The sequence below is a fragment of the Procambarus clarkii genome, chromosome 28 (genome assembly GCF_040958095.1).
Source record: "Procambarus clarkii isolate CNS0578487 chromosome 28, FALCON_Pclarkii_2.0, whole genome shotgun sequence".
Classification (NCBI taxonomy): Eukaryota; Metazoa; Arthropoda; class Malacostraca; order Decapoda; family Cambaridae; genus Procambarus; species Procambarus clarkii.
In genome coordinates, this window is record NC_091177.1 from 6,314,256 (window position 1) to 6,341,510 (window position 27,255).

The 27,255-nt window shown below is 37.8% G+C and overlaps 1 protein-coding gene across 1 annotated transcript in view; it reads left to right on the forward strand.

Annotated features, from left to right (window-relative positions):
* Window positions 1–25,018, forward strand: part of LOC123755049 (basigin) — a 60,422-nt gene extending 35,404 nt beyond the window's left edge. Inside the window, exons 4-9 of the mRNA XM_045737507.2 lie at window positions 15,094–15,199; window positions 16,190–16,359; window positions 21,310–21,420; window positions 22,223–22,405; window positions 24,596–24,731; window positions 24,970–25,018. Coding sequence (XP_045593463.1) covers window positions 15,094–15,199; window positions 16,190–16,359; window positions 21,310–21,420; window positions 22,223–22,405; window positions 24,596–24,731; window positions 24,970–25,018 — 755 coding nt within the window. The remainder of the gene's footprint in view (window positions 1–15,093; window positions 15,200–16,189; window positions 16,360–21,309; window positions 21,421–22,222; window positions 22,406–24,595; window positions 24,732–24,969) is intronic.
* Window positions 25,019–27,255: the final 2,237 nt, after the last annotated feature.

A 27,255-nucleotide genomic window follows, 5' to 3' on the forward strand; every position in this document is an offset into this window, starting at 1 on the left:
TGCTGGAGTTGTATATTTTGTTGCCTTAACAACCTGAAGTGAGTAAATATGGCGCTGATATTAAGAAATCTAAATAATGATTACCATTATCATGTTCCCTGTATAGAAGTAGCTCCATATATCCATTTTCCACACTTTGCCTGTTCCCATTGAGGGGAAAAATATAAAGGCCATTTGTTTGATCCAAAATTAGGAGAAATATTATATAATTTACTCTAGCCTAACAGTATATCCTCATGGCCATTCATAACAGGTTATCCAAATACTAGTACAGTATAGTACTGTAGTAAGCTTTCTAAGGTTAAATAAGATAAGCTTCTTAGGTAAATCAAGCTTTCTGTTTTGAGGATGCAGTAATGACAAGAGCCTTGTACAGGTTTAAAGTGGCATCCAAAAAAGTGCTTATCACCATAAAATAATGTACTGTATATGTTTACCAGTTAAAACTGATCATGCATTGATGCTTTAATTCTGTATAGGCCTATGACTATTTAGAATCACAGGATTAGTTTTAAGCACACTTGGTTATGCACCATTTCCACAAAGTAAAATAAAAAAGGAAAGAAAGTATGCTGTGGCAGAAAGTAGGCAATGCACTCTCTGAAAAAGGAATGTCTGACAGTGATTAGTGCAGTTACGTGAAATTTTACGTTGTTAGACATCTGCATAAAAGACCAGAAAAATACCAATACCATAGTTAAACTTAACATGTTGACAAACAAATTAAGGACCATGCAAAATTGAATGAAGATGTAAAGGAGAGAAGATGAAGTGAAGAGGGGATAGGACTTCAGATAGGTGGCTGTACTAGGAAGGACTGTTCTGGAAATATAGTAAAGGGAACAAAAATAATAAAACATGAGAATTGGAGAATACCATAGAGGACCTAAAACCGGAACATATCAGGAGTGGTGAACACATCACAATCAAAAAGGAAATATTGTTGAAGAGTTGAAAGAGAAGAACCACAGAAAGAAGGATCATGTCCACTCACTACATAAAGGGTTAAAGGCAGTGGAAAAGGAAGGGAGAACAGCTAAAAAAGATAATAAGGGCAATGTAGGAAAGAGTCAAGCAAGTAGAGATTGTAACAAGACCAGAAATAACGTTCACAGAAGTTACCGCTCATTGACTGAGAGGGAAAGTAAATTATTAAATCACCAGTAATTAACATCGTAAGAACTAAGCAGGTCATGAAGTGTACTACACAGGAAATTCATCATTATTTAAATTATTAAGTGATTTACTGTTCTGCATCACGGTTGGTGGTAAAGTCTTTCGAGCTTTGTGAGAACTTTTGATGCTTATTTAAATTCTGTCAGAGCCAGAGGATGACACGCTGCAAGAGAGACAAGAGGAAGACTAGAAAGAGCTGACCAGAATACTGTATTTATTTTTATTTTTAACAAGTGAGGTATCCATGGAAATAAAATACTATTGTAGGATAGGAAAGTTTCATGATGGATGGCATCAACAAGTGAAGGTGATCTTTTTGAGCAGTGCCACAGTAAATATATGGGAAGGAAAGGATATAAATGCAAGTAGATCTGAAAATGAAAGTGGTATATATGTTGTGCTAGTGTGGTGTTGTGCTGCTATAGATGCATTGGAGATTTTCAAAATTTTTTTAGGAAAGTCTCGGAGATAATCAACTTGCAGATCATCATATTAAGTATGGCATTAGTGAAACCAAAAATGTGGTGATAGTGGTCATTTACAACCTCTGATTTACCCTTTTTTTGCATGTGTTGTTCTTGATTATGATATATAAATGGAGTGTTTACTTTATACATGACACCCTGTACTCTCAACGAACCCACACATGTAATTTACGCATAATATATTTATAGAATTGGCTAGATTTAATCTTTGTCCACTTATCTCTTTGTCTAAGTTCCTATCTTTTTTTCCCTTCTATTTTTTGCCATGTAGTGGTCACAAGCTGGTTTGTAATATACAGTGGAACCTCGAGTGACGAGTGGCTCCATCTACGAGCATTTTGAGTAACGAGCAAGCCACTCGCCGAAAATTTGTCTTGATTGACAAGCTTTCGCTCGAATAACGAGCAAACCACGTGGTGCTTCCTAGTGTTCCCGCTGGTTCTCGCAAAATCTTGGACACCTATGACAAGAGTGTTGTTGTTTTATCGTGCAGGATAAGCATCCCTCTGCATATATTTGTGCTTTTCTTTGGGTATTTTGTGGTTTTGTGACTACAGTTTATAACCCACGATGTCCCCAAAGAAGCTGCTTGCTAAAAATAGTGTTGTCAAGAGGAAGGAAGACAGTTACTGTAAATTTGAAGGAAATCGCCTTACTCAGAGGTAGATTCTCCTTCCACACCATAACCCTTCTCCTCCTCCTTCCCACCTCCCCATCTTCTCCCTCAAGCCAGCAACGACTCTTCATAAGGTAAAGTACATATGCAATTGAAAACAGTAAAACAAAACATTTATAATAATTACATGTACAGTATTAAATTTACATTATAAAATGTCATCTGGATGTTTTTGGGGTGGAACGGATTAATTATATTTCCATTATTTTAAATGGGGAAATTCGTTTCGAAAGACAAGCGATTCACATGATGCTCAGTGCCAGAATGGATCAAATTCGTTAATCGGGGTGCCACTGTATATATGTGTGTGTGTGTTAATAACTGTATTAGTTCCACTTTTCAACTTTAATGCTCTTGTAGTATAGTTACAGGACAAGAGCTACACCTATCTTTAAAGAATTTTTATAAAGAAAGAGATCTAGGGGGGGTTCTAGATAGAAAACTATCATCTAAGGACCCCATAAAGAACATCATGTGAGGAGCCTATGCTACACTTTCTAACATCAGAATTGCTTTTAAATACATAGATGGCGAAATACTAAAGAAATTGTTCACAACTTTTGTTAGACCAAAGCTGGAATATGCAGTGGTTGTATGGTGTCCATATCTTAAAAAGCAGGTAAACAAACTGGAAAAGGTGCAGAGACTTGCTACTAAATGACTCTCAGAACTGAAGGACAAGAGCTACGAGGAGAGGTTACAGGCATTAAATATGGCAAAACTAGAGGATAGAAGAAAGAGACGATATGATCATTACGTCCAAAATAATAACGGGAATCGATAAAATTGATAGGGAAGAATTCCTGAGACCTGGAACTTTAAGAACAAGAGGTCATAGATTAAACTTAAGTAAACAAAGCTGCCAAAGGAATATAAGAAAATTCACTTTCGCAAACAGAGTAATAGACGGTTGGAACAAGTTTGGTGAGGTGGTGGTGGAGGCCAAAGCCGTCGGTAATTTCTAAGTGTTCACACAGCACCGCTCCTGTGCCAGGTAAGTCCTCTACGGGCTCACCATAGCCCGAGCTACTTGCCCCGTTCCTGTGCCAGATAAGTTACCGGCTCACCATAGCCTGTGCTACTTGGAACTAGTTTTGAGTAGCTGAATCTCTAACAACAACAACATCTAAGTGTTATATGACAGAGTGCTGGGAAGACGGGATTCCACCAGCATAGCTCTTATCCTGTAACTACACTTAGGTAATTACACAGTGAATTACTTATGGTATCCCATCTTCCCACGCTATTGTCATATAACGCTTTGAAATTACTGACAGTTTTGGCATCCACTGCATCCTCACTTGTTCCTACTGTCTACTGCTGTTTGCAATAGAGAATTTCTAATATTTTTCAGCACCTTTGTTTCCTTAGCTTGAATCTATGACCTTTTTTTGTTTTGGTTGCAGTTTTCAAGAATTCCTCTTGTCAACTTTGTTAATTCCTGTTTCTATTTTGCACATAGTGATCACATTGCCTCTTATCTGTCTTGTAGCTATGGCATATTTAATATCTCTAGCTTCTTGTAGCTTTGGTTTTTCAGTTCCGGAAGCCATTTTGTAGCATGTCTTTGCACCTTTTTTTAGTTAATTGATGTGCTTCTCAAGGTCCGGGCACCATACACCTGCTGTATATTCCAATTTTGGTCTTGCAAAGGTAGGAAACAATTTCTTTAAAATATTTCATCATCCATGTATTAAAAACGATTCTGAAGTTGGAAAAACTACTAAGCATATGGTCCTCCCACAATGTCCTTTATGTGGTCCTCTGGTGAGTCTTCTATCCAGAACTATCCCTAGATCTCTTTCTTTGTCATAGTTGTTTAACCCCCGGCCTGCTCTGGGCCTTAATGCCTTCAACACTGCCAGGCACAAGAAATAAAAAATAAAAAAAAAATATTTAATCTTATAAAAGTGTTCATTTGTGTTACCTAATAACAGAAAAAATAATAAAAAGATCGTAGGTGGCATATTTTGGCCGCAATAGGGTGGGGAAGTCTGGCAAGAAAAAAAGGCTGCCTCCCTCATTGGTTCAAGGCCAGATGCAACAATACTGTTTGTGGCTCCCACAACAATACTGTTTGTGGCTCCCACAACAATACTGTTTGTGGCTCCCACAACAATACTGTTTGTGGCTCCCACAACAATACTGTTTGTCGCTCCCACAACAATACTGTTTGTGGCTCCCACAACAATACTGTTTGTGGCTCCCACAACAATACTGTTTGTGGTGTTATTACACTATATACACACACACATTATATATAAGTATCTACATGTTTTATTCACCATATCTGTACAACTAAGCTGGTATGGTGCCCAAAGGGCATAGTGGCCACTACACAGCTAGACAAGTCATGAAGACGACACCTTGAGTCTTCATGACTCAAGGCGTCATGAGTCTTTATGCACAGTATACAGGTGTACTCGTTTTGCAGCAATGGAAATTGTTTTAATGTTTCACATTTTATTAGGGGGTTTGCATTGTCATTTGAATGTAATTGGTTTCATCCATTTCAGATATAGTGAATTTTACAGAATTTCCATTGCCTTTCTTATTGTTTCATTATTATAATAAGGGAATTAGTTTATTTTAGGCAACCATTGCTTGACATCACTTCACATGTTTAGAAAGTTATGGGAATCAGAAAAGTTTGTTTTTATGCAGTAATGGGTTTTGTGGAAATATTTACTCATCTTCAGTCTCCTCTGTTTTTTTTTTTTTTATTTTACACGTTTGCATTCCTTGCTTTATTTGGCCATCCTGTTTCAATATCAGGAACACAAACAAATTGATTAAATTTCCTTATTTTTCTTTTATCACATAACCTCAGTTTTAATTCCTGTTTTAATATTTGCTCCTTTGCAAGTGTGTTCCTTCGGTTTTATTAATGTTCTTAAAACTTTGAGTCATGACCTTGTGTAATGTTCTGTGGAGTGATGGGTATAAAGTAAGTATGATGACATTTGCAATGCCGACTTGAAAGAACACGACAGTATTTTAGTGATTCACAATAGGTGCATGTGTGTGTGATTTCCCAAGAGTATAATTGCATAGTGTGTGTTTATGAGTGAGAGTAAATGAGAGGGATGGAGCAAGAATAATAATAGGAAAGACAAGGGGCAGATAATATAAAAGAACAATATGAGAAATATACAGGACAGGCAGATTTATGCTTTGATTTATTCAGACAGACAGGTGTGCTTTGATTTATCAGCCTTGCTTGATAGCCACCCAACAGGGTTGTATGATTTGTACCAGGAAAATACAGTGTATACCCTTTAATAAGGTATTCAGATTTGGCTGTAGATGATGACATGGTATTTCTCTGTGGGTTGTGAGCATAAAATATTCAGATTTAAAAAATTTCTGGGTTATTTTAGATACAACTTTGGATCACAGTTTATTGCCCTTAACCTGATGTTGGATCAATGTAAACATTGTTGGATGAATATTGTTGATCGCTTTTTGGATCATTGTTGTTACTGTATCTTGCTGGCAATTTACCTGTTGTTTGAACATTGTTGATGACCTAACTTCAGTTCAGCATTGTTTTCTAGGTTTTAAACTGCTTAATGTACTGTATTTTAGAAACATTAATTATTTTGAAATTTTTGCAGATTTTGAACATTGTGGATTGTGGTGATAATGAGCACTGTGCGTAGTATTGTGGGAGGAGGAATTGTGGTGAGGGAGTGAGGGAGAGAATCGAGGTAGCCTCATTGTGTGTGGCAGCCACTCTTGTTTTGCTCATCATACTAGCTTAGTGGTTCACTATGGTGAACACATTTGTACATGGGTATATATAATGTGTGTATATAGTGCAGTAACAGCAACAAGAGTATGTTGGGAGGAGCTATTTTGGTGAGGGAAGTGATATAATCGTAGCGTCGTCTGCTGGCTGCTGTGTGATTTCTCATGCAGTGTATGGTGGTCACTGTAAAGTTTGGAGACAATACTGGTTTACTTGCATAGTTCTGGTGAATAAAACTTGTAGATAGGTATACATAACATGTGTAAATAGTGTAATACAAACAATAACAGTATGGTGGGAGGAGCAATGTTGGCGAGTAAGATGTTGGAGGAGTGAGGGAGAGACTGGATGTTGGAGGAGTGAGGGTATGGCAGCTGACACTTGCAGAGTTCTGAGTGTTGATGGTGAAAGTATATAGTGTGTGATAGTGTATAGTGTGTAAATAGACTGTATATATACATAAATTAGCATGATACAATGGAAATATGTGCTGGATATGTGTACACAAGTGTCATGCACATAACACAGTGTCTTCGGACAGTACGGATGTTCTACTGCCATCATATAGTGTACGTGTTCATTATACATAGGAGTGGCACGTAAAAGCATATAAAATGTATTTGGAACTGTGTGCAGAAAATGAACAAAAATATATTCGTGGCAACTCGCACATCCCGCCCTGAGCGCCCTACCAGCCCCGGGGCCGTACGCCACGGGTGACCAGGGAATGATGACGTCACGCACGAACTTACGGACCCCATAGCAGCCAAAGTATGTACAATTTCAACCTAATGTTACTATACCCATACTCAGGGAAGGGTTTTTGACACTTTCAAAACAGAAAAGAATTTTTCCAGAGATTTTATTTCCTGCGCACTGGGGTGGGGGGGGTCATATTTGGAGGCCGCACAGTTAAGGGGTTAATTATTAGACAAAATGATAAAGTTTTCAGCAAAAAGAAGGAAACATTTGCATATAATAAAGAAAGATGTTCTGAGCTTATAACACTACTCCAATATGTTTAAATGAACACCTGATCAAGTGAGCTGACTTTTGTGCGCGTATGCGGGCAGCAATATCTAGTACATGTACTGTACCCTGATTGGCCAAACTGTCAACCAGGGACATTATTTCCTAGAACTACATTAAGGTAACATTAAAAGAATGATGTTACATTAAAGTAACATCAAAAGAATAAGAGTTTGAAAGAAGCACAATTGCTAATTATTGATAGTTCTGTATGGAATGATGATTTTTTTTTTTTACTGTATGTTACGACCCTGGGTTCTTCGTTGGAAACCAGAGCCAAATTTGTGGTTCTTAAATAAATGTTTATACATTAATTCATAGGATTGGATTAGGTAAGAGGGATATTTAATAAACAGTTACTTATATTCAGGGCTGTTTATATCCCTGATGTGTTTTTGTTTCCGTCTTCCCTGCCAGACGTAAGAAGAATCTTGTTGCTCACAGAACAAGCAGACTCTCTGCTTGTTGATTATTAAACATAATATTGAGCTAGATATTAGCTATTCTGAGAATTGTTAAATTACCTAGTAATGAATGTCTGTGAAGACTTGTATTTTTGGTGCTGTACGATCAGTTGAGTATCTCTCCAGGCTGCGATCTTGAGAGCGCTCCTGGGAGGACTACTTGCTCTTCTCTGGCTGGCTGGTGCTCTGTGTGGTCACACATGACCATGTGGGTTCTGTTCTTCCTCCTCCTCCTCCTCCTCCTTTCTTCTCTATCAGTAACCTGTGTATAAGCTAAGTACCTACTTCCTGTGTAATAGTATTAAGTGCCACTGTGTTTTAGGTTATTTACTGGTAACTCCTTAAGCCAGTGTTTGAGCCCCAATCTTTAATTCAGTGGGTGGCTTAAGGTGACCGACCACGTGTGTGTGTCTTTATACAGTAATACCTAAGCGTGTTTCTAGTGTTCCTTCAGAAAAGTAGCCTTTACCCTAGTTGCAGTTTGTAAGCCTTGTCTCCTGCTTATGTGGATTCAAGGAGTTTAACGTAAGGTATAGAGTGGTAAAGAATTTATTGTATTTTTGTATATGTGGGTTATTAGAGGGTTTAATAAATAAGGATAAAGTCCTTATTGGCCCTCTCAGAGCAACCATTTGCCCCCTCATTACACTGTACCTTAATAGTAGCATTTACTGGATTCAGGGGCATGTTTTGAAGGTCAGAGAACTAATCAAACAGTGCATGATTTGAAAAAAATTATTTTTATAATGTCCCTTTGAGTCATTTGGCCTATGATAAGATCCTTGGTGTATCCGATATCTTTGGCATTGCTCGTTTTGTGTCCTCTTGCTCTAGTATCGGCATCCCGAGCAATATTTAGAAATGTTTGAATATCTCGTGGCACGAATGGTGCTAAATAGACTTCTTGGCATGGTGCACTCTATTGATAATCATTTGGAAACAATTTTCTAAGCCACTGAACAGAGGTAACATATGCCAAAAGTCAGTTATTCTTGTGTCAACTGCTACTGCCTAGTGTAGCCAAAGGGTTAAAGGGTAGCCATTGAATCTGCTTAGAAATGTTAATTCCCAGTAATTTGACCAAACAGCTATTGTAACTAGGAAAAATGAAGTATTTGCTTTTGTCCTTGGACTTTGCAATACCCTTGAATGCATAATTTATTGTACAGAGTATGTTGTATTGCACAGTTCCAGAGATTGGATGCCTGTCAAAGATCCCCATATTTCACGTGCTTCAGTGTGCTTTGATTTGAATTTTGTGTTAGTTTTACATTCAGTATAATACTGTATCAGTTAGTATAAAAATTACAAATGTAATAAATTAGTATGTTATGTAACTGGTCTTTTGTGTAACAATCATTGGTGCTTGTAAATGAAGGCAAAACAATCAGTAGCTGATTGCTTTGTAAGTTTGTGTTTAGGTACATAATTAAATTATACTTAGTGCAATAGTTTTGTGAAAATTTGCATAATTTTAGTTGTGTGAATTGTTGAAAAGCTAACATACTGTATTCATCTTTAACTATTATTGAATTTGATTTTCTCAGTTTCATTTAATGAAGATGGAATTGTCTCTTTCTTTAGTAGTAAATAGTTAAAAATATATTTTGGTAAATAAATTGTAGAGGCTTTGTAATATAGCTGAAGTTGATTTCGTGAAACCTGAAGTGTAACACAAAGTGCGTATAATAGTAGCTTTGCTAGATTTTAAGTTGCTGGAAACAGTGCCTTGTCACACTTTATCAGAGATTAGTACTGGCTTAACATTCGTTGTGTAGCACATGCTGGAGGACGAAGAGGGTGAGGAATTTCGTCAAGTGAATCATTAGCTCGACCTTATTTCTCACACAGTTTTATTGACTCCACGTAGACAAGGTGAGTTTTGCAAATGTTATTTAATTAAACTATATTTTTAATATGAATTTATTAGTTGTTGCTACCCATCACATGTACAGTGATGGGTAATGCACTTTCCATATAAACACTTTGTTTTCTAGGTTTGCATCATCAGCAAACATGTTCATATAATTCTGTATTCCATCTGGTAGATCGTTTATGTAGACAATGAACATTACCGTTGCAAGAACTGAACCCTTTGGTACACCACTTGTGACATTCCTTCAATCTGATACATTGCCTCTGATTACAGCCCTCATTTTTCTATCAGTTAGGAAATTTTTCATCCATATTAGAAGCTTGCCTGTCACCCCTCCAATATGTTTCAGTTTCCAGAACAACCTCTTATGTGGAACTCTGCCAAAATAATTTTTTAGGTCCAGATAGATGCAGTCAACCCAAACATCTCTTTCCTGTAAAATCTCTGTTGCTCGATCATAGAAACTGAGTAAATTCATTACACAGGATCTTCCAGATTGAAAACCATACTGTCTGACTGATATTATATCGTTTTCTCCAGGTGTTCTACCCATTAATTTTAATTATTTTTTCCAATATTTTGACTATTACACTTGTCAATGATACCGGTCTATAATTAAGGGGGGTCTTCCCTGCTTCCACTTTTGTAGATTGGAACTATGTTAGCCTTTTTCCACACATCAGCTACAACTCCTGTAAACAGGGATGCCTGAAAAATCAGTTGAAGAGGAATGGTGAGCTCAGGTGCACATTCTCTCAGAACCCATGGTGAAACTGCATCTGGACCAACTGCTTTGTTCTTATGTAGCTCCTTGAGCATATTTTCCACTTCGTCTCTAGACACCTCTATGTTGTTCTCTGGAATTCTTATTTGTCTGTTTCCCTAAAGATTTCATTTTGTACAAACACACTTTGGAACTTTTTGTTTAATGTTTCACACATTTCCTTTTCATTTTTCGTGAATCTATTTCCCATTTTCAACCTCTGAATATTATCCTTTATCTGCAATTTGTTGTTTATGAATTTATAGAATAGACCTGGTTCTGTTTTACATTTGACAGCTATCCTGTTTCCAAAATTTCTTTCTGCCTCTCTCCTCACTGCCGTGTAGTTGTTTCTCACATCTTTGTATCGCTAGTATGTTTGGGTTTGGCCTCTTCCAATATTGATTCCATTTTTGTGTCATTTGGTCTCTCACCCTCTCGCAATTTCTGTCGAACCAATCCTGTTTCCTAGTTCTGCATCTCTGCTTTGGTATAAATTTTTTTGTGCCTTTATCATATATTTCACAAAACTTGATATACATCTCATTTACTTCATGTTCTAACAGCAAGTCTTTCCAGTCAAATTCCTTAAAGAAATGTCTGAGTTCCCCATAATGACCTCTCTTGAAATCAGGCTTTTCAACTGCTTCGACCTCATTTTCTTCCAGATTATAACGCATTGCATACTTAATTTCCAAAAAGACATGGTTACTTTTATCCAAGGGAGGGAGGTACTGAATGTCAAATATCTCTCCCTCTTTCCTGGTAAATATCAATTCCAGCATGGGGAGAACATCCCCTTCCCTCATCCTCGTAGCTTGTTTAACATGTTGAAGATGAATGTTTCCAGGATGAGGTTTACCAATCTACACATCCAGAAATCCTCTGTTCTAGCTTCATATGCCTCCCAGTCTATGGATTTCAAGTTGAAGTCGCCGACTACCAACAGTCGTGATCTATCTTTATCAGCTCTCATTATAATCTCTCTATTATTGTTATAAGACCCTCTTGTTTATTACCCAGCTCCTCCTTTAACCATGTGTTGCATGGCGGTGGACTATATGCATTTATGATCGTTAGGTTATCATCCTGATTGCAGATTTTTAGTGCTATTATGTCAACCTCTCGTGGATTGGCAATCATTAATTCATTTACCTTTAGGTGTTCTTTCACCAGCACAGCAACACCACCACCTTAACTAATTTTTCTGTCCCTCTCCAGACTGTGTAGCCTCTTGGAAATATGACCTCATTTAAAATATCATCTTCAAGTTTTGTCTCCGTGAGTGCAACGATGTCTGGTGTCTGCAGCTGTATTACATCACTTAACTCCAGTATCTTTGATCTCACTCGATCTATGTTGGTGTATGCAATTTTCAGGAACATGTTCCCCCTCTCCTTGTTCTTCACTCCCCCTCTCTCTAGTGATTTTGTTGGTTTGCCTTTTTGTACCATTTTACTGGTCTGCCTACCCCTATCACTTTGTAGAAAAAATAATTTATTTCTTCTTCATTCCTGCTCTCATTTAGATGTTTTGCCTCAACTAGGTTCAGTTTTAACTTCTCTCTCTTGAAAGAAGAGAGATCGTCTTCTTTTGAAAGATCTTGTCTTACCCACCATATTTTCCCTACCTCATCACTTTTGTAATTTTCCAGCATTCCTTAGTGCTTCTTCCATCTGTTTGGCACTGTTTAGGGTGATCCTCAAAGGTCAATCTTTCCCTTTTACGTACTTTCCAATCCTCCTGTAGTCACAGGCATTCTCTATGGTAATAAGACCTTCCATGAGGCCAACAATTTTATCTACTACTTTTGCTTCTTCTACAGCTTTTTCTGACTTAGATGTTATCTCCTTTTCTTTGCAACCAAAAATTATCAGGGACTTACTTCGATCAACTGTGTTTTACACCAACTTTGGGTTAGATGCCAGTTCCTTTCTCACTTCCAGCCTAGAGTTTGTTTTATCCTGGTTGCTGCGGTGTTTGGGTTCCTTTACTGCTTCTTCTATTTTTTCCGTCTCCTTGGCTAATTGTGCATTGGTGAGTTGCATATCTTTCTTGCGCTGTTCTATTCCCTGTATAACTTCCTCCATCTGTACTGACAAAAGCTGTTTTTCATGTTGAATTTCCTTACCTAACCTATTGTAGTCATTTATGTTTAAAGTTGCTTTAACTTCTTCCACAGTTATTTTTAAAAGTTTATTTTCCTCTTCCATGGCTTTGCAATTTGTTTCCAATTGATTCTTGTCCTTGCACAAGTCTTTCACTAAACCCTCAAGACCTAAAACTTTGCTACTCAAGTGCTCATTATTTTCTTTCAATTTGCTGATTATTTCTACATGATAGTACACTATAATATCTAATTTTATGTAATTGTTAATTGTGCTCACTAAAGGTGGTTTGAGTATTGAAGAGTTGGGGATTTTTCTCAGTGGTAATTGAGTTGAATTACACAAATTTAAGTAGTATGTACAGTGTAACAAAATATTTACACATGGTGTTATCTACTCATACTTTTTTTCTATGGGGAGCCCCGTTGGCTCCCGGAAGCTATCCAAACTGATATGGGCCATATTAGTTTGGTGTCATCAGTCCATGGAGTTCTGTGTGGCTACCGGAGACCAGAGCCAGAACCCAGTCCACTCAAAGATGCGCAGGGAGCAATGGCCATATGAGCACACTACATCTAGAGTTTGTCATGTATGCCATCGACTAGGGGATACCACCAGAAAGGTAGGCGAAACAATACAAACCTCCAACTGGTAAATATTGCAACCTATGTCCGAACAGAGCCAAAGAACTCCCTCCAAAAACAAACAAACAAACAAGCAAATCATCATCCAACTAATGTGCCCACTTTTTAGCGCCCCCCCCCCCCTCCCTCAAGAGGGAGGGAGGGGGAGCCTGCTCAGGCAGGCCGGCAGCCCACCACCCCAGTCCATTGACTTATGTGCCTGGTGTCAAAAAGTCTCCTCTGGCCTTTCTTTATTGGCTGGCTTTTGCGTTTGTGGCTTTGCCAGCTTTGTGTGGTGTGGTGGCCAGGTGTTCTCTGGTATGCTGGGCTGCATGCACCTAGGGGCTACCTTTCTTAAGTGCCCGGTAAGTACTTCCCTTGCGTTCTAGGGTTCTCTTCCCTGGGACGTTCGGGTCTCATTCCCGTTTGAGGGCTTTGTCGCTTGGCATTGTTCTCGCCCATGGGGTACATCGGGAGTCTTGGGCTGCCCATCTTGCCCTGGATAGGAAGTGGGTTTTGCTGGGTGGGGCGCACTGCAGCTGGCGCAGCTTGCGTACACGTGGCGGTCGAAGATTCTCTCTGGCGGCCAGTTTGTTTGTGTTGCTTCGGGGGCTTTTGTTTTTTATTTTAGCGTATTCACTTGATTTGGCTGAGGTGGTCTGCCTAGCTTCCCATTAGGCGTGCCTAGGTTGTGATGGTGGTTCTCCTATGTTGCTCCAAGGTTTCATGGCGACTTCTGGTTGTCAGTTTGCCTGCAACAGACAGCTTATCAGCTTAGCTTGCCCCAGTACCTGGGCTTCCTGAAGATCTAACGTTCCCTACGGTCACTGGAAAACCCAGTTGGGCTCGGGGGTACTACGGATGCGTCTTCCGAGCCCTGTCTTGCCTTGGACAATGCTGAAGGTTGTTTGTTGCCACTGCCTCGTGGTGACAATCACCCGTCCTGCCTCCATCATGCTGCCTGTTGGGTCGGTGACACCTATGGTCTTGAGTCTTGCGGGATTTGTTCTCCGCTTATCATTCAGTTACCCATTCTTTGTCTGAGGATGTTAGGGGTCAGGCAGTAGCTTCGCTGTATGTTAAGTTTTTTGTTGCAACAAGCCAGGTTGGTTGCCCTGTTGGAAGCCCCAGAGCTACCCCACTGGGGTTTTAGGAACCAGGTTTTAGGGGCGTTGGTTATTTCAACTGTGGTTTTGTCCACACCTTTGCTCCCTTTCCTGGTGAGTGGGATTTGCCCTGCTGCTCCTCCCCTGCTTCTGGCTCCCAAACATCTGAGGGTTTAGGGGTCAGGGCGGGGTTTTCGTTTGGGTTGAGGCTCGGGTAACTTCAGGGATTGCTCTTTCTGGTTCAGGGATGGAGGTTGAGACCGATTTCCCCACCGAGGCTTCAGAGTCGGCCCATCAAGCTCCTTTTCTTGAAGCTTTTCTCTGGTGCCCAGTGGTGGGCTTTTTCACATCAGTGTGGTCTCAGTGCATCCCAATATATGTGGCGCCATTCCCCAAACAGGTCAAGGTGCGGATTCCTGTACCTTTCTTCCCCAGTCCAGCTATTGCTTCGGGTTCTGACTCGGCTAGAATCCTATCAGGGGAGGGTGCTTCTCCTGGCCCCATGGTGGCCTGCCCAGCCTTAGTATCTGGCACCGCCTGCTCGGTGTTTGAACCCGGGAGTCTTTTTGAGGCTCTACCTCTTTCAGCAGGTTGGGACAGTGGGGTACCTTCCTAGTTCGATTTACTTTTTTGCTCTTCAAGTCTGGTTTTCTGATGCATGTGTATTGTCACTTGTATGATGATCAGGTGACTTCATTGATAGTGTCCCGCCTTGCTCTCTGTGCCTCTCTGAGTGGACCAGATTCTGGCTCTGGTCTCCAGTAGCTATACACAACTCTAGCGACTGATGACACCAAACTAATATGGTACATGTCAGTTTGGATAGCTTCAGGAATCCTCTGGGGGCTCACCCAGAAAATGGCGTTTCATTACATTCAATGCTGTTTTTTTTTTCAAATTTATTAATGGTACTGTATATGCTCTTCAAATATTCAATGCTTGCTTTATTTAATGAAAGCATATACTGTACAGGTATTGAGCTTGTTCTATTTAAGAAAATATTGTAGTCATTAGTTCTTGCTGTTTTACACCACAGGTGACCTGACAGGTGGCGAGAGTATACAGATGATGTATGTAGGCTACCCTCTGACGTTAACTTGCAACATGACCAACCATGAGAATACCTCATTCAAGCTTGACTGGTAAGTGGTACTAGTTTGTGTTGGCCAGTGAAAGAATAGTAGGGTAAAGTGTACCATGACTTATGGGAATGGAAAGCACTAAATATGTTAACAGGAGTCAAAAGGCATATCTTTTTTTTTACCCACCAGAGTAAAAAAAAAAAAGAAAGAGGTGAGGATGTATTTTTTAATATATCTTTAGGTGAGTGTGTGTGTGTGTTATCAATTTGCATTTTATTTTTCAAGTGTTTCATGGCTTAGTTTGTCTTGATCTCAGTTATTATGATGAAGACTCCAAGTATTTACAAAAATAATTATACAAATATTTAAGGTAAATAAAACATCAAGAAACTGCCATATTAAAGTGCCCTTATCCTAACCTACCAGAGAACCCAAAACAGAAAACGGGACAGTATGTCAATTTTGCTAGCCGCTACCATTTTTTAGCACAACAATTTTTTGCCTTGGGTAGAGTATACTGTATGTCAAAATGGACATTGTATTAGGAGGATTGGTTACTCTCTGAGGGGGCTAGGGGCCAGATTCACGAAAGCACTTGTGCAAGCACTTACGAACCTGTACATCTTTCCTCAATTTTTGACGACTTTGGTTACATTTATTAAACACTTTACAAGGATGAAAACTTCCCATTCAACTGTTGTTGTTGTTATAAGCAGCCTCCTGGTGCTTCGGAGCTCATTAACTGTTTAATAATTGTAAACAAAGCCGTCAAAGATTGAGAAAAGATGTACAGGTTCATAAGTGCTTGCGTAAGTGCTTTCGTGAATCTGGCCCCAGGTTCAGGCTTGTGGTCCCCCATAGGCCAATGAGAACTCTGCAACTTATGGCTCCTTGTAGTCTGGCACTATATTAGTACAGTAGCTTCAGAAAGTCACTGGGGCTCACCCAGAGATTGACATTTCATTACATTCAATGCTGGTTTTATTATACTCTGTATGTATTAAAATGTATGGAATAATAGGCCTCTGTACAGTATATTATGCTTTTCAGGTTTATAGATAATACTAAGATTGAAAGTAATGAACGTATCAAGATCTTTCAAGAAAACTCATCACTGATCATTAATTCACCACTAAAGACAGATGTTGGAAACTATAAATGCCAGACACTGCCTGGGATTCCCTCAAACAAATCTCTCTCCAAGACTTTCAAGGTCATATGTAAGTCATGCAAGTTGTTTTTCTCCGTAATGTAAATCAAATTTGGATTACTGTAACATACTGCATGAAAAAACAAAAAAAAGCTTTGGTACTATAACCAGATATGTTTCAAACCCATGTAGCTATGCTTGATGATTCAAGTTTCTGGAGCCTGTCATTTGCTCTCTTGCAGTCTCACTAATGTTCCACTCGTCCTTATGCTCGGTGCTATTTAACCTTCTGGTCTTAGTACAGTACTTTCTTATGAATATTTCTTAATTATTTGCCATTTTTCCTTAGTCAAATGCTACACTCATATACATTGACTTTGACATTGACCCTCTGCATTTGCATTTAATTACCTAAATTCTTTGCCACTTGTTATCAGCCTTTTATTTCCCCCATTCAGACGAGCGATAAATTATGTTCCTACTCTCTACTCCTAATAATTCTAATTTAAATTTTTATTGTAACCCTATAAATTGGGAGAAAGTCAACTTAATTAATAAGGTATGCTCTTAGAAAGACCTTTATGATAGGTTCTCCTTTTTTTATTTCTGGTTATACTGGTGGTCTTTCAGGAAGACTTTGTGGAATGTGAATATAAGAATAGAGGAGTATGCAGAAGGTATATTGGTCAATGCAAGACAGCACGTATTTATGTGCATCATTTACAAGTCCATCACATGATGTACAAGTGCATAATTTCTCAAGTCCAGTGCTTGAAACTTGAGAGTGCATTTGCTTCTGTGTTGGCACTTGGCAGGTTGCTCAGTAGATCTGTGTCTATTTTCAAGCCAGTAATGTTACTTTTTAAAATTTAAACTTATATACACGTTAAATTCATTGTTTCATGTTCTTATTTGAGTTGATATTTTTTTTTTTGCTTCTTATTTATATTTCTTATTTATATATCCCTCTTGTTAAACTTTTATCCATATCCAAACTTCAGTCACATTACCCTTTGTAAATTGTAAATACTGTAGTTTTATTAGGGTTAGCTTCATATAAAAGGCTTCTTATTTCCTGGATTAACTTGGGCATCCTTCTCTGTATAGTGTACAGTACTACACTTTTGGAGCTTTTACATCCATTGTATAGTACAATACCCAAAACTGTACTGAATAAAACAAATGTGGTCTCACAAATTCAAGTTAAAGTTGAATATTATGGTGTTTACTGCTAACACTTCAAGATTGATATAATTTATCAATTATATCAATCTTAGTACCCTAGTTTACCTATTTTAAGCAACTGTGCATTGATTTCTTGTATTTAAATACATATTTTTGACTCAAATTATTCTCATGTTTAGATTTACCTAATTTTGATATTATTATGCTGATAACTGGTACAGTAACTCTGATTTCTAGTCATAGACTGTAACATTACAGTTATGAGCATTTAACTACAGCTTCTAGTTTTCAATTAATTTGAAAAGTATCTAGGTTTTCCAAAACAGGTTAATACAAAGGCAAAACTATCATCTCATTGAGAAGGAAATAATAAAATACTCAAAGGTGTTATGATTTATATTATTGTTTGTCATGTCTTAAAAAAGCCTCTGAAAAATGGGGTTTAGAGTAATATTTTCCTACATTCTCTGATGCACAGTACAGAAGTTACTGTACAGTATACAGTACCATACATTTTTGTATTACCCTGTATTTACAACATAACTACCTACCTGTTGAAGATTTCGAGGATCAATGTCCACTGCAGCCTGGACTCTGACCAGGCCACCTGGTTGCTGGTCTGATCAACCAGGTTGTTCACATGCAGTTGCTCACAGCCTGATGGATAAGTCACAGCTTGGCTCACAGCCAGCCTGGATCAGGTATCCTTTGAAGGTGCTTGTCGAGTTCTCATTTGAACACTGCAAGAGGTCAGCTAGTTATGCCCCTTATGTGTAGGGAAAGGTTTTTGAAAAGTCTTGGGCCTTTGGTGTTGATCGAGTTCTCTCTCTCTCAGCATGCATATTGCACCTCTGCATTTCAGTTGGGCTATTTTACTCATCCTGCCATGCTTTCTGGTCTCATGTGGTGTTATTTCTGTGTGCAGATTTGGAACCAGTCCCTTCAATATTTTTCAAGTGTAAATTATTATGTATCTCTCCTGCCTGTACTCTAGGAAATAAAGATTTAACATATTTATGCAGTCCCAATATCTTACGTTTTATTGAGTGAATTCTGGCCTTATGTTGAATTCTCAACATAAACGCGTCTCCCAACATTTGTACTCTTGCAGTCATCGGGAGGACAAACCCTTCATGCAAACTGCATGTTTCCATCAAGAAGAAGAAGAAAAATTCTGGCAGTAAAGGATCTTTGCATGCTCTCCAGGTCAGCAACTTATCCAGCTTTGAATGGTGCTATAGGGCTGTTAGTGTGCAACAATATTCCACTCTAGAGAGCACTAATGTCTTAAAAATGATCATCACTTGAGTGGCATCTCTTGTTTGAAAGGTTCCTGTTATCTGACCTGTCATTTTTCTTGCAGTTGTGACAGCAACTGTGTTGTGTTCTTTAAAAGTAAGTCTTCCGACAAGACTACTCCTAAATCTTTTACATTGCTTTTTCTTTCAATAGTGTGGTTTGGCTGTGTGTTATACTATATGAAGTTTCTGCTTTGATATTTTTATGTTTTCCATAGTGCAGTAATTGGAACTTCATTAAACATCATGTTATTTTCTGTGGCTCATTGAAAAACTTGATTAACATCGGACTGGAAGTTTGCTGTGTCCTCGATATTGTCTGCTCATGAAAATTCTAATGTCATAAGCAAAGGATGATAGATTACTATAATTTGTATCCTTGTCTATGTCTGATATTAGGATGAAGAAAAGTACCAGAGAACTGGGACCTTGGGGGTTATCTTGAGGTTATCTTGAGATAATTTCGGGGCTTAGCGTCCCCGGGGCCCGGTACTCGACCAGGCCTCCTTTTTTGCTACACACCCCCAGGAAACAGCCTGTACCAGCTGTCTAACTCCCAAGTACCTATTTACTGCTAGGTGAACAGGGGCATCAGGGTGAAAGAAATTCTGCCCATTTGTTTCCGCCTCCACCAGGGATCGAACCCGGAACCTCAGGACTATGAATCCAAAGCGCTGTTCACTCAGTTGTCAGGCCCCATGTGCGGGACTGAGCTTTTCATGGTGGATGATTCAGATTTTACTTTGTTGACTATTACACTCTGGGTTCTGTGTTTGTTAGCCATAGACAGCATGGGTATGCAGTCTATGGCTGCTTCAAAGTCAATGGGGATTAGGGTAATATCTGATACAGGGGTATATGGTTTAATGGTAGTGTCACATTCATACAAAATTTCTTTGGATCACTAATCTGCAATGATCCAATACCATAACAGTTAATTATTTGCAAATACAGTGGAACCTTGATTCATTGAACCTTCTTTCAGCAAATCTCTGATGCATGATTAATTGCACAACATGATTGCTACACATACTTTCCAGGCTGGATTTATTCGTCTGATACGATGAACAAGAGTTTCTCGAAATGGGATTACCTTGCAATGATTTCGGGGCTCAACATTCCCACAGCCCAATCCCTGACCAGGCCTCCTGATTGCTGGACTGATCAACCAGGCTGTTGGATGTGGATGCTTGTAGCCTGACATATGAATCACAGCCTGGTTGATCAGGTATCCTTTGGAGGTGTTTATCAAATTCTCTCTTGAATACTGTGAGGGGTCACCCAGTTATGCCCCTTATGTGCAGTGGAAGTGTGTTGAACAGTCTTAGGCCTCTGATGTTGATAGAGTTCTCTCTCAGAGTACCTATTGCACCTCTGTTTTTCAACTGGAGTATTTTGCTCATCCTGCCATGCCTTCTGGTCTCATGTGTTATTTCTGTGTGCAAGTTTGGGACCAGCCCCTCTAATATTTTCCATGTGTAAATTATATTGTATCTGTCCTGCATGCATTCAAGAGAATACAGATTTAGGCATTTAGTCATTCTAATGATGGAAGCAACATTAGAAAAAAAAGAAACTGCTTAATTAAGCAATGTTTTTTCTTGTCTTACAAAAAAAATAATGCATCTCACAAATGCTTCTAGGAGGCATTTCTGGTTGCAAAGAATCCCTCACTCCTCAAATCAGGGTTGAACCCATAAGTAGTACAGTTTGCTGAATCAAGGTTGCACTGTTCTGTATTAAAAAAATGCTTTAGGCACTAGAAATGACTCTCAGTTACTGACAATTTACCTCCTTCAATAACAGTAAACGTTCTTAAATACTGAGGAGAGAGTACAGTATAGTGATATACAATTTGTTAAATTGAGTATTCAATGAGAAAAATCTTAAACATAAGTGCCCAAGGCATTTCTAATCCTCCCTCTGAATGTAAGGAGAATTACCAATGGATCTCATAATTGCATTTTAGAGGGAGCTTAACAAATGCCCCCAAATAGGTAGCACCTAATCAACCAGGCTGCAGCGCCTGCATCAAACTCCAAGCTGCAAGCACCGACAACCTAAGTGAATAAAAGAGCAACCAGGGGTCCCGGTCAGAGACTGCCACATGGATGCTAATTCGTGGAATCATCATAAGATACAGTGGCTCTTGTTTTGTCCAGTGTGGTTATGGGAGTTTTGTTTGTTCTAAATGTACAGTTTCAAACTCCTTTAGGCAACTTGCACCATATTTTATGGTAATTGAATATTGTACAAGGAGGTTGTTTAATACACAATGCAAGTGTTGGTGTGGGGCATATCTAGCAGCAAGGATGCTATGAAATAGAAGCTGCCTTGTTGGCCAATATTCCTTCTGCCATTTGCTTTATTCTTATGTTCTAATGTTTCAGATTTAATCAAGCTGCATAATAAAATGAATCCTCTAGTACGATGCATTGCATGTAAATGTCATCCAGCTGTATTTATAGTAGCCTTATGTAAGATTATTTAAATGTAGCATATATATATGATTTATAAAGTACTTACTCATCCAACAGATTTTGAAATTAGGAAGATGGACAAGTCTGCAAATGTAGACATGGAGAAGAGTCTTGAATTAGAATGCCCTGTGGAGGGCTCACCCCACCCTGTAATCACATGGAAAAAGGGTGAGCTTAAATAGTTTTTTTTATTAAATTACTGTTTATGAATTGCCTCCTGAAGTGTAGGGTACCATTATGTTTACTAAAAGCATTTTTTACCCTGGGGAGATTAGTCTGTCTGTGTGTAAGTTGAGACCATTGGGGAGTAGCCTACTTGTTTGTTTGCTCAGTGCTCCTATCTGCTCAATTTTTTTGTTAATGTAACTTAATGGTAATTGTCCATATAACATTATATGTTTATCAAAGACTTGCAGGATAACATGCAAGTCTGATCTGACTCATAAGCAGGGGAAAACGTTCCCCAAATTTCTAATAAAAAATTTGATTAGTAATTATTATGGAAAAAAGTAGATCATTATTTTGTAAAATGTAGTCCTTTAAAGGAGGTATACAGCATTTTCATTTTTTTTTTTTTGGTGAGGGGGCTTGTGATAATTTTACATTTTACATAATATTCACTGCAGTGTCTTTAAAGGTAATGTAAAACAATAAGTAAACCTTTGAATGACATACTATTTAGAGCACTGAGCCGGAAGACAACACCTCTAGCCGGCACCTATAAGGAAATAGTTTGCTAACTATTCTATGCATTGAATTACTGTACATAATTTTTTCTTTACCAACAGAGTGCTGAAACATATCCTCACCTTGACTTGATGAGGAGCTTCCATACCTTCAGATTGCTTTATCACATATTCTCAATCTAGCAAGGAACTTCCATGTCTCCATATTGTTTCATGACCCTTCACTTCTTTATTTAATTTATTACCAAGACATTGTTGACTCAATAATTATTTTGTCTTTTCAGATGATAAGCCTATTGCAGAATCAATCAATGAAACACGAATAACTTATAGTCCTAATGATAAAGATGTTCCTAATGCCAAGATTGTGATTACCAATGCTGGGTGGTCTGATCGTGGCAATTATACTTGTGTTATCACCACACTATCTAACAATTTTGAAAGGTACACCTTCATTCGAGTTAAAGGTAAGAAATTTTTTTAGTGATTTATGTGATTGGATTTTTCCCCTTAAGTCATTTGTAAACATTTAGACATTTTGTAGGACTTAAACCTGTTGTGATTCATTATTTCTGAAACAAAGAATAAAATTTGATCATAAAGCAAGAGGTAAAAAAAACTCATTCATGATGAGGTAGTAACGTGTTACGTTAATCATTCCCAGAAATTAAAGAAAGTTTATTATAGAAGAATAAATGATTGAAAAAATTAAAACTTGGGTCACATTCGTATTCCTCCTCCTATTACCAGTGCAGGGTATATTGTAACCTAATGACTTAGTTACACAGAAGAGATTAGATATCAGAGTGACACACCCTCTGACAGGCACTGGAACTAAACAGAGTATTGTGGTTTAACTCGCATGAAAAGCACATGATCTCGAGTAACTTCCAGCAAAGTGGAGTATGATAAACCCCATAATAGTTTTTTATTATAGAGCAGTCTCTCTATTCAATAAAGAATAGAGAGAAAGGAGGAGTAAGTGGTGAGTGAAGCGGCAGCAGACTGCCTCATTCCCTCACCTTCAACTACTGTATTTTCAAACATCATACTTCACAAAACAAAAATGCCCCACCACTTCAAATGTTAAATTATCTATGTTATTTATACCTGACATTACAAATCCCTGTATTTATGATTTTTATTTAGGATAAAATAGTAGGCCTGGACTGGTTATCTATACTGTATACATACCAAAAGTTAGGTAGATACAGAAAAAGAAAAGACAGCTGAAGTGAAGTTGATGGCAGCCATGTTAAAAATTGTTTAATGCTTTCTGAGACTCTGCCGTACATTTAATTTTTCATTGGGATCTGTGGAAACTCACATTAATAAACATTGTATGTCTTTTATATTTAACTTTGTGGGGAGATAGCTTGGATAGGCTTATTTAGCTAGGGTAGGTTAGGTTGCTATCCTTGTTAATCTGTTCTCAACTAACATAACTCAAAATTTATCCTCAGATTTCAAAATTAAATATAAAATTGCATATCACCATACGGTAATTCCAAACCAACATAATGCAATACATTCTCTGCATAAATCGTGAATAGCCTGTACCTGAATTAAAAGGAAAAAAGCTATCTTTCTTTTAATAAGAACATGTTAAAACTCTACACGACAGCACTTAAGGAGAGAAACAAAGGAGTCAAGATCACTATGTACAAACAAGATACTGAGGTGAGGGGAATAGAAAATGTAGATAAGGACAGCTTATTTATACTGAGAGAAAATACGATAAAAGAACATGTTTGGACACTGCCTGGCTATTGCCCAATAGGCCTTTTGCAGTGTTCTCTAATTTTATGTTCATAAATGAGTTTTAGCACTTAACGAAGTAATTGTGAATAAGTTGAATGCTTTGAAGAAAGATGGGAATTTCACCTCATTCCACAACTTCATGGAAAATATGTAACACATCTTGAAACATTAAAGAGATTTAAAAGTGCACCTAGTACAAAGAGCTTTGAGGCAAGGCATTATGAGCTAGACTTCATGTCTCATAGTTACTGATAGGTAAACACTATCCTCACCATTACCAATTCCACAATTATTACTGCAATGAACATTGTTGGCGTCTAAGTGCTATTGAGGGTTATGATCGTCAAGTTAAAATCCCTTCAAGATGCCCTTTTACTCCAAATAACTCAAATGTGGTCTGTCTATTCTCTTAATTCGTATGACTAAAGATGACAGGGCTAAGCTGATATTAGAGGATGTTGGCCTAGACCTGTGGGAAAATTGTGGGTTCATTTACATCAAATAAGATTTTAAGAGACTAGATCCTGAAAAATAATTTTATCAGGTTCTCCTAGTACTCTGGTTGTTTGTCATATAATGTTATCATTAATTGTTGTTGTAGATAGATGAATGAAACAAGTGAAACAGGCATAGCAAAATATTTTCTTGTCAAAAACAAAGATTGAATCATACAAATGCTTCCTGAAGGCATCTCTGGCTACAATGAATCTGGCCTGATCCCATATGGTTTGGTGAATTGAGGTTGCACTTTCACTCGTTTTGTGAAGAGCACAGATCATGGAAAAATCACTCCGTCACAACCCTTACCACTGTAACCACTATGATGTCCTGTGGATACTTTTCTTGGTAAGCTCCAATCAAAATATATCTAATTTACAAGATTTTTTCAATTCCAGATGTTTATGCTGCTCTCTGGCCCTTCATTGGCATTGTGGTTGAGGTGCTGCTGCTTGGGATTATCATCTTCATCTTTGAGAAACGTCGAGCCAAGGCTGAATTTGAAGAGTCTGACACTGACCAGGGAAATGATCAGTGAGTGTGATGTTGATTCCTGTTGCATCTTCATTGGTTATGTATGCAGATGTTCTGCTTCATTTTTTTGTCTTTACAGTTGTGTGGTTACCATTTTTGGTGCGTTCGTGGTTCTTTAATTTTTTATGTTTATTATTATTTTATTGTTGAGGCAAACAAGCATAAGGAGCAAAGTGAACTTGTAAAAATCATCATATTAGTGTAGGAGCTTTAACCCGAGAGTTTGCATCCTTTACAGGAAAAACACAACTGATCTCAACAAGGATTCTGTACGTCAGCGAAAGTAAGTACAAACCTACAAGGCAATGCTCACAAGACTTCATGTAAATGGTCTCTTCATAAAAATAGGGTATGAAATTTATATACCCATTTAATAAGATATAATTATCTCTGAGCTTTTACTGCCAGAAGGTTAACATTGGTGTTATTAAGAACTATTTAAAACACTAAAATTTCTGAATCCTACCTGAGCTTGGCAACATTGGTTGCTGAAGCCACTGTTATCGAAGTTACTATTTCGTATGAGCAGAGATTTTAGTGGCTGGTTATCTTGTATCGATACTAATCAAGTTACTGTATGCCTCGATTATTACTTGAGTTTTTAAGTGAGATTACAGTACCAGTATAAGGTGGTGATCCATGACCTCATCATCAAAGATATCGTAGCTCATAATTTCTAACCTTGACAACTTCTCTTGTGCTTTCGTTTTACATCTTGCAACATATTGGTAGTTTTTGTCTTTAGGAATTGAATTCAATTAACTTTAGTAAAGATGTAGTCAAGTCAGTGCTTGTGTTGAAAGAATTTCTGTAAGCAAAACTAATGTAATGATTACTTCATCTTATGTGAAGCGTGTTTTTAATTAATAACAATTTTCACTTATCAGTATATTTTTATGTTTAGTCCCATTTAAAAGTACTGTAATGGAAGTTAAGCGAAAAGACAAGCTGGTGTGTGTTTGTTGCTGCATTAATGTTACCTTTTTCCATCAGGTTATCTTTCTTGAGAGGGTAGGCAGTTGCTGACTTTTATCTAGATATTTCACTTGGCTTAATGTTTTATGCTTCTAAAGGACCAGGTAGAATATTATTTACCAGATAATTTGATATGCTGGTTTAGCTATCTTGCTTTCTGATTAAATCTCCATTCTGTATATGGTACATAGTCTTGTTTCTCGGTGAAAGGTAATGAAAGAAATAGGAAACAGTTGATGTTTTGATGCTATACATGGTTTTTGTGCAAGAAGGAACAGGGAGGAAGAAAGGCTTTTCCATTTTAGTTACAATGAAATGGTAATTATGAGTATTGTAGCAAAATTAGAAGTTCTTCTATCACCTGTCTCACATTATCTTGAGTGTGGAAGTGAAAAAGCCACCTGTTTTCATCAAGAAAACAAGAATGTGAAGAATGAGGATTAAATCTCAATAAGCATATACTAATGGGATGGTAGAGGAGAGAGAGAGAGAGAGAGAGAGAGAGAAAGACGTTACAGAAGTTGAGAAAAGCAGTTGAAGTGCAGTTGCAATGTGTGGTAGAGTAGAGCATAGAGGGGAACATTATTATTGCCTGTTGCAATTGATCTAGTTTGAATACATTCAGGAAACCTAAATTATAGATGTGAAGCAGTTAGAATTGCTGATTGCTAGCTTTTTAGATACGTTAAAAATCCAGTGATTTTTGAGAGCAGACGTCATGTGAGAGCAACAAATTCAATGAAAGCGCAACAGTTTCACTAATTTGGAAAGCAATACAATTATCACTTTATTTCAAGGGGTGGCATCACAGTTTGAAGCACTGTATATTACTAGTTCATGGAATTATTTTTTTTATTAAGGCATTGATGAAGGGGCCTTTTTGTTTACAATGCTTGTACTCTTAGGGCAAAGCTTCAAACTGTGCTAACCTTTGACTTGAAGTTTGTCTAGCTACCAGTGATATTTTGCTTACAGCATTTTGGATATAGTTGCAGGTATAAGTACGATATTTTGATCAAAGATTGTAACAGAAAAAACATAGAACTAAACAATACATAATTAGGAAAGGCTGCTTTAAGAAGCATCTTATACAAGTACAGTAGTTATTTTCCACTTTTAGAGCAACCTTTGCAAAGAAAGGATAAGATATTGATTTAGCTATAATTGATAAATTATGTTATTGGTGATGAAGAAAATGGTGGTACAGTAATTGTAGTTTGTTTATGTATATTACATAGTTCTTTTTTGTGTGGGTGAGGGGATGGGCATGAGAAAAAGGCTTTATAATTTTTGTTACTCTGAAATGTTGGAGTTTCAGGCATTAATCATGAATAATGATGTGAATTTAGAATTGCTTTTCATTGCTCACATTTAGACATTTTAGTCTTACATTTTTTAATGAATAAATGTTATGAGGGTATTCAAGATATATCAAGAGTGTCACTGGAAAACTCAATACAGTGTTTAAAGTGATTCTAATTTTATGTTGTGTTTTTGGCTTCAGGTAGTCATTAGCTAATGTTTTATTACTTTATCTGCCCTTCTTCAT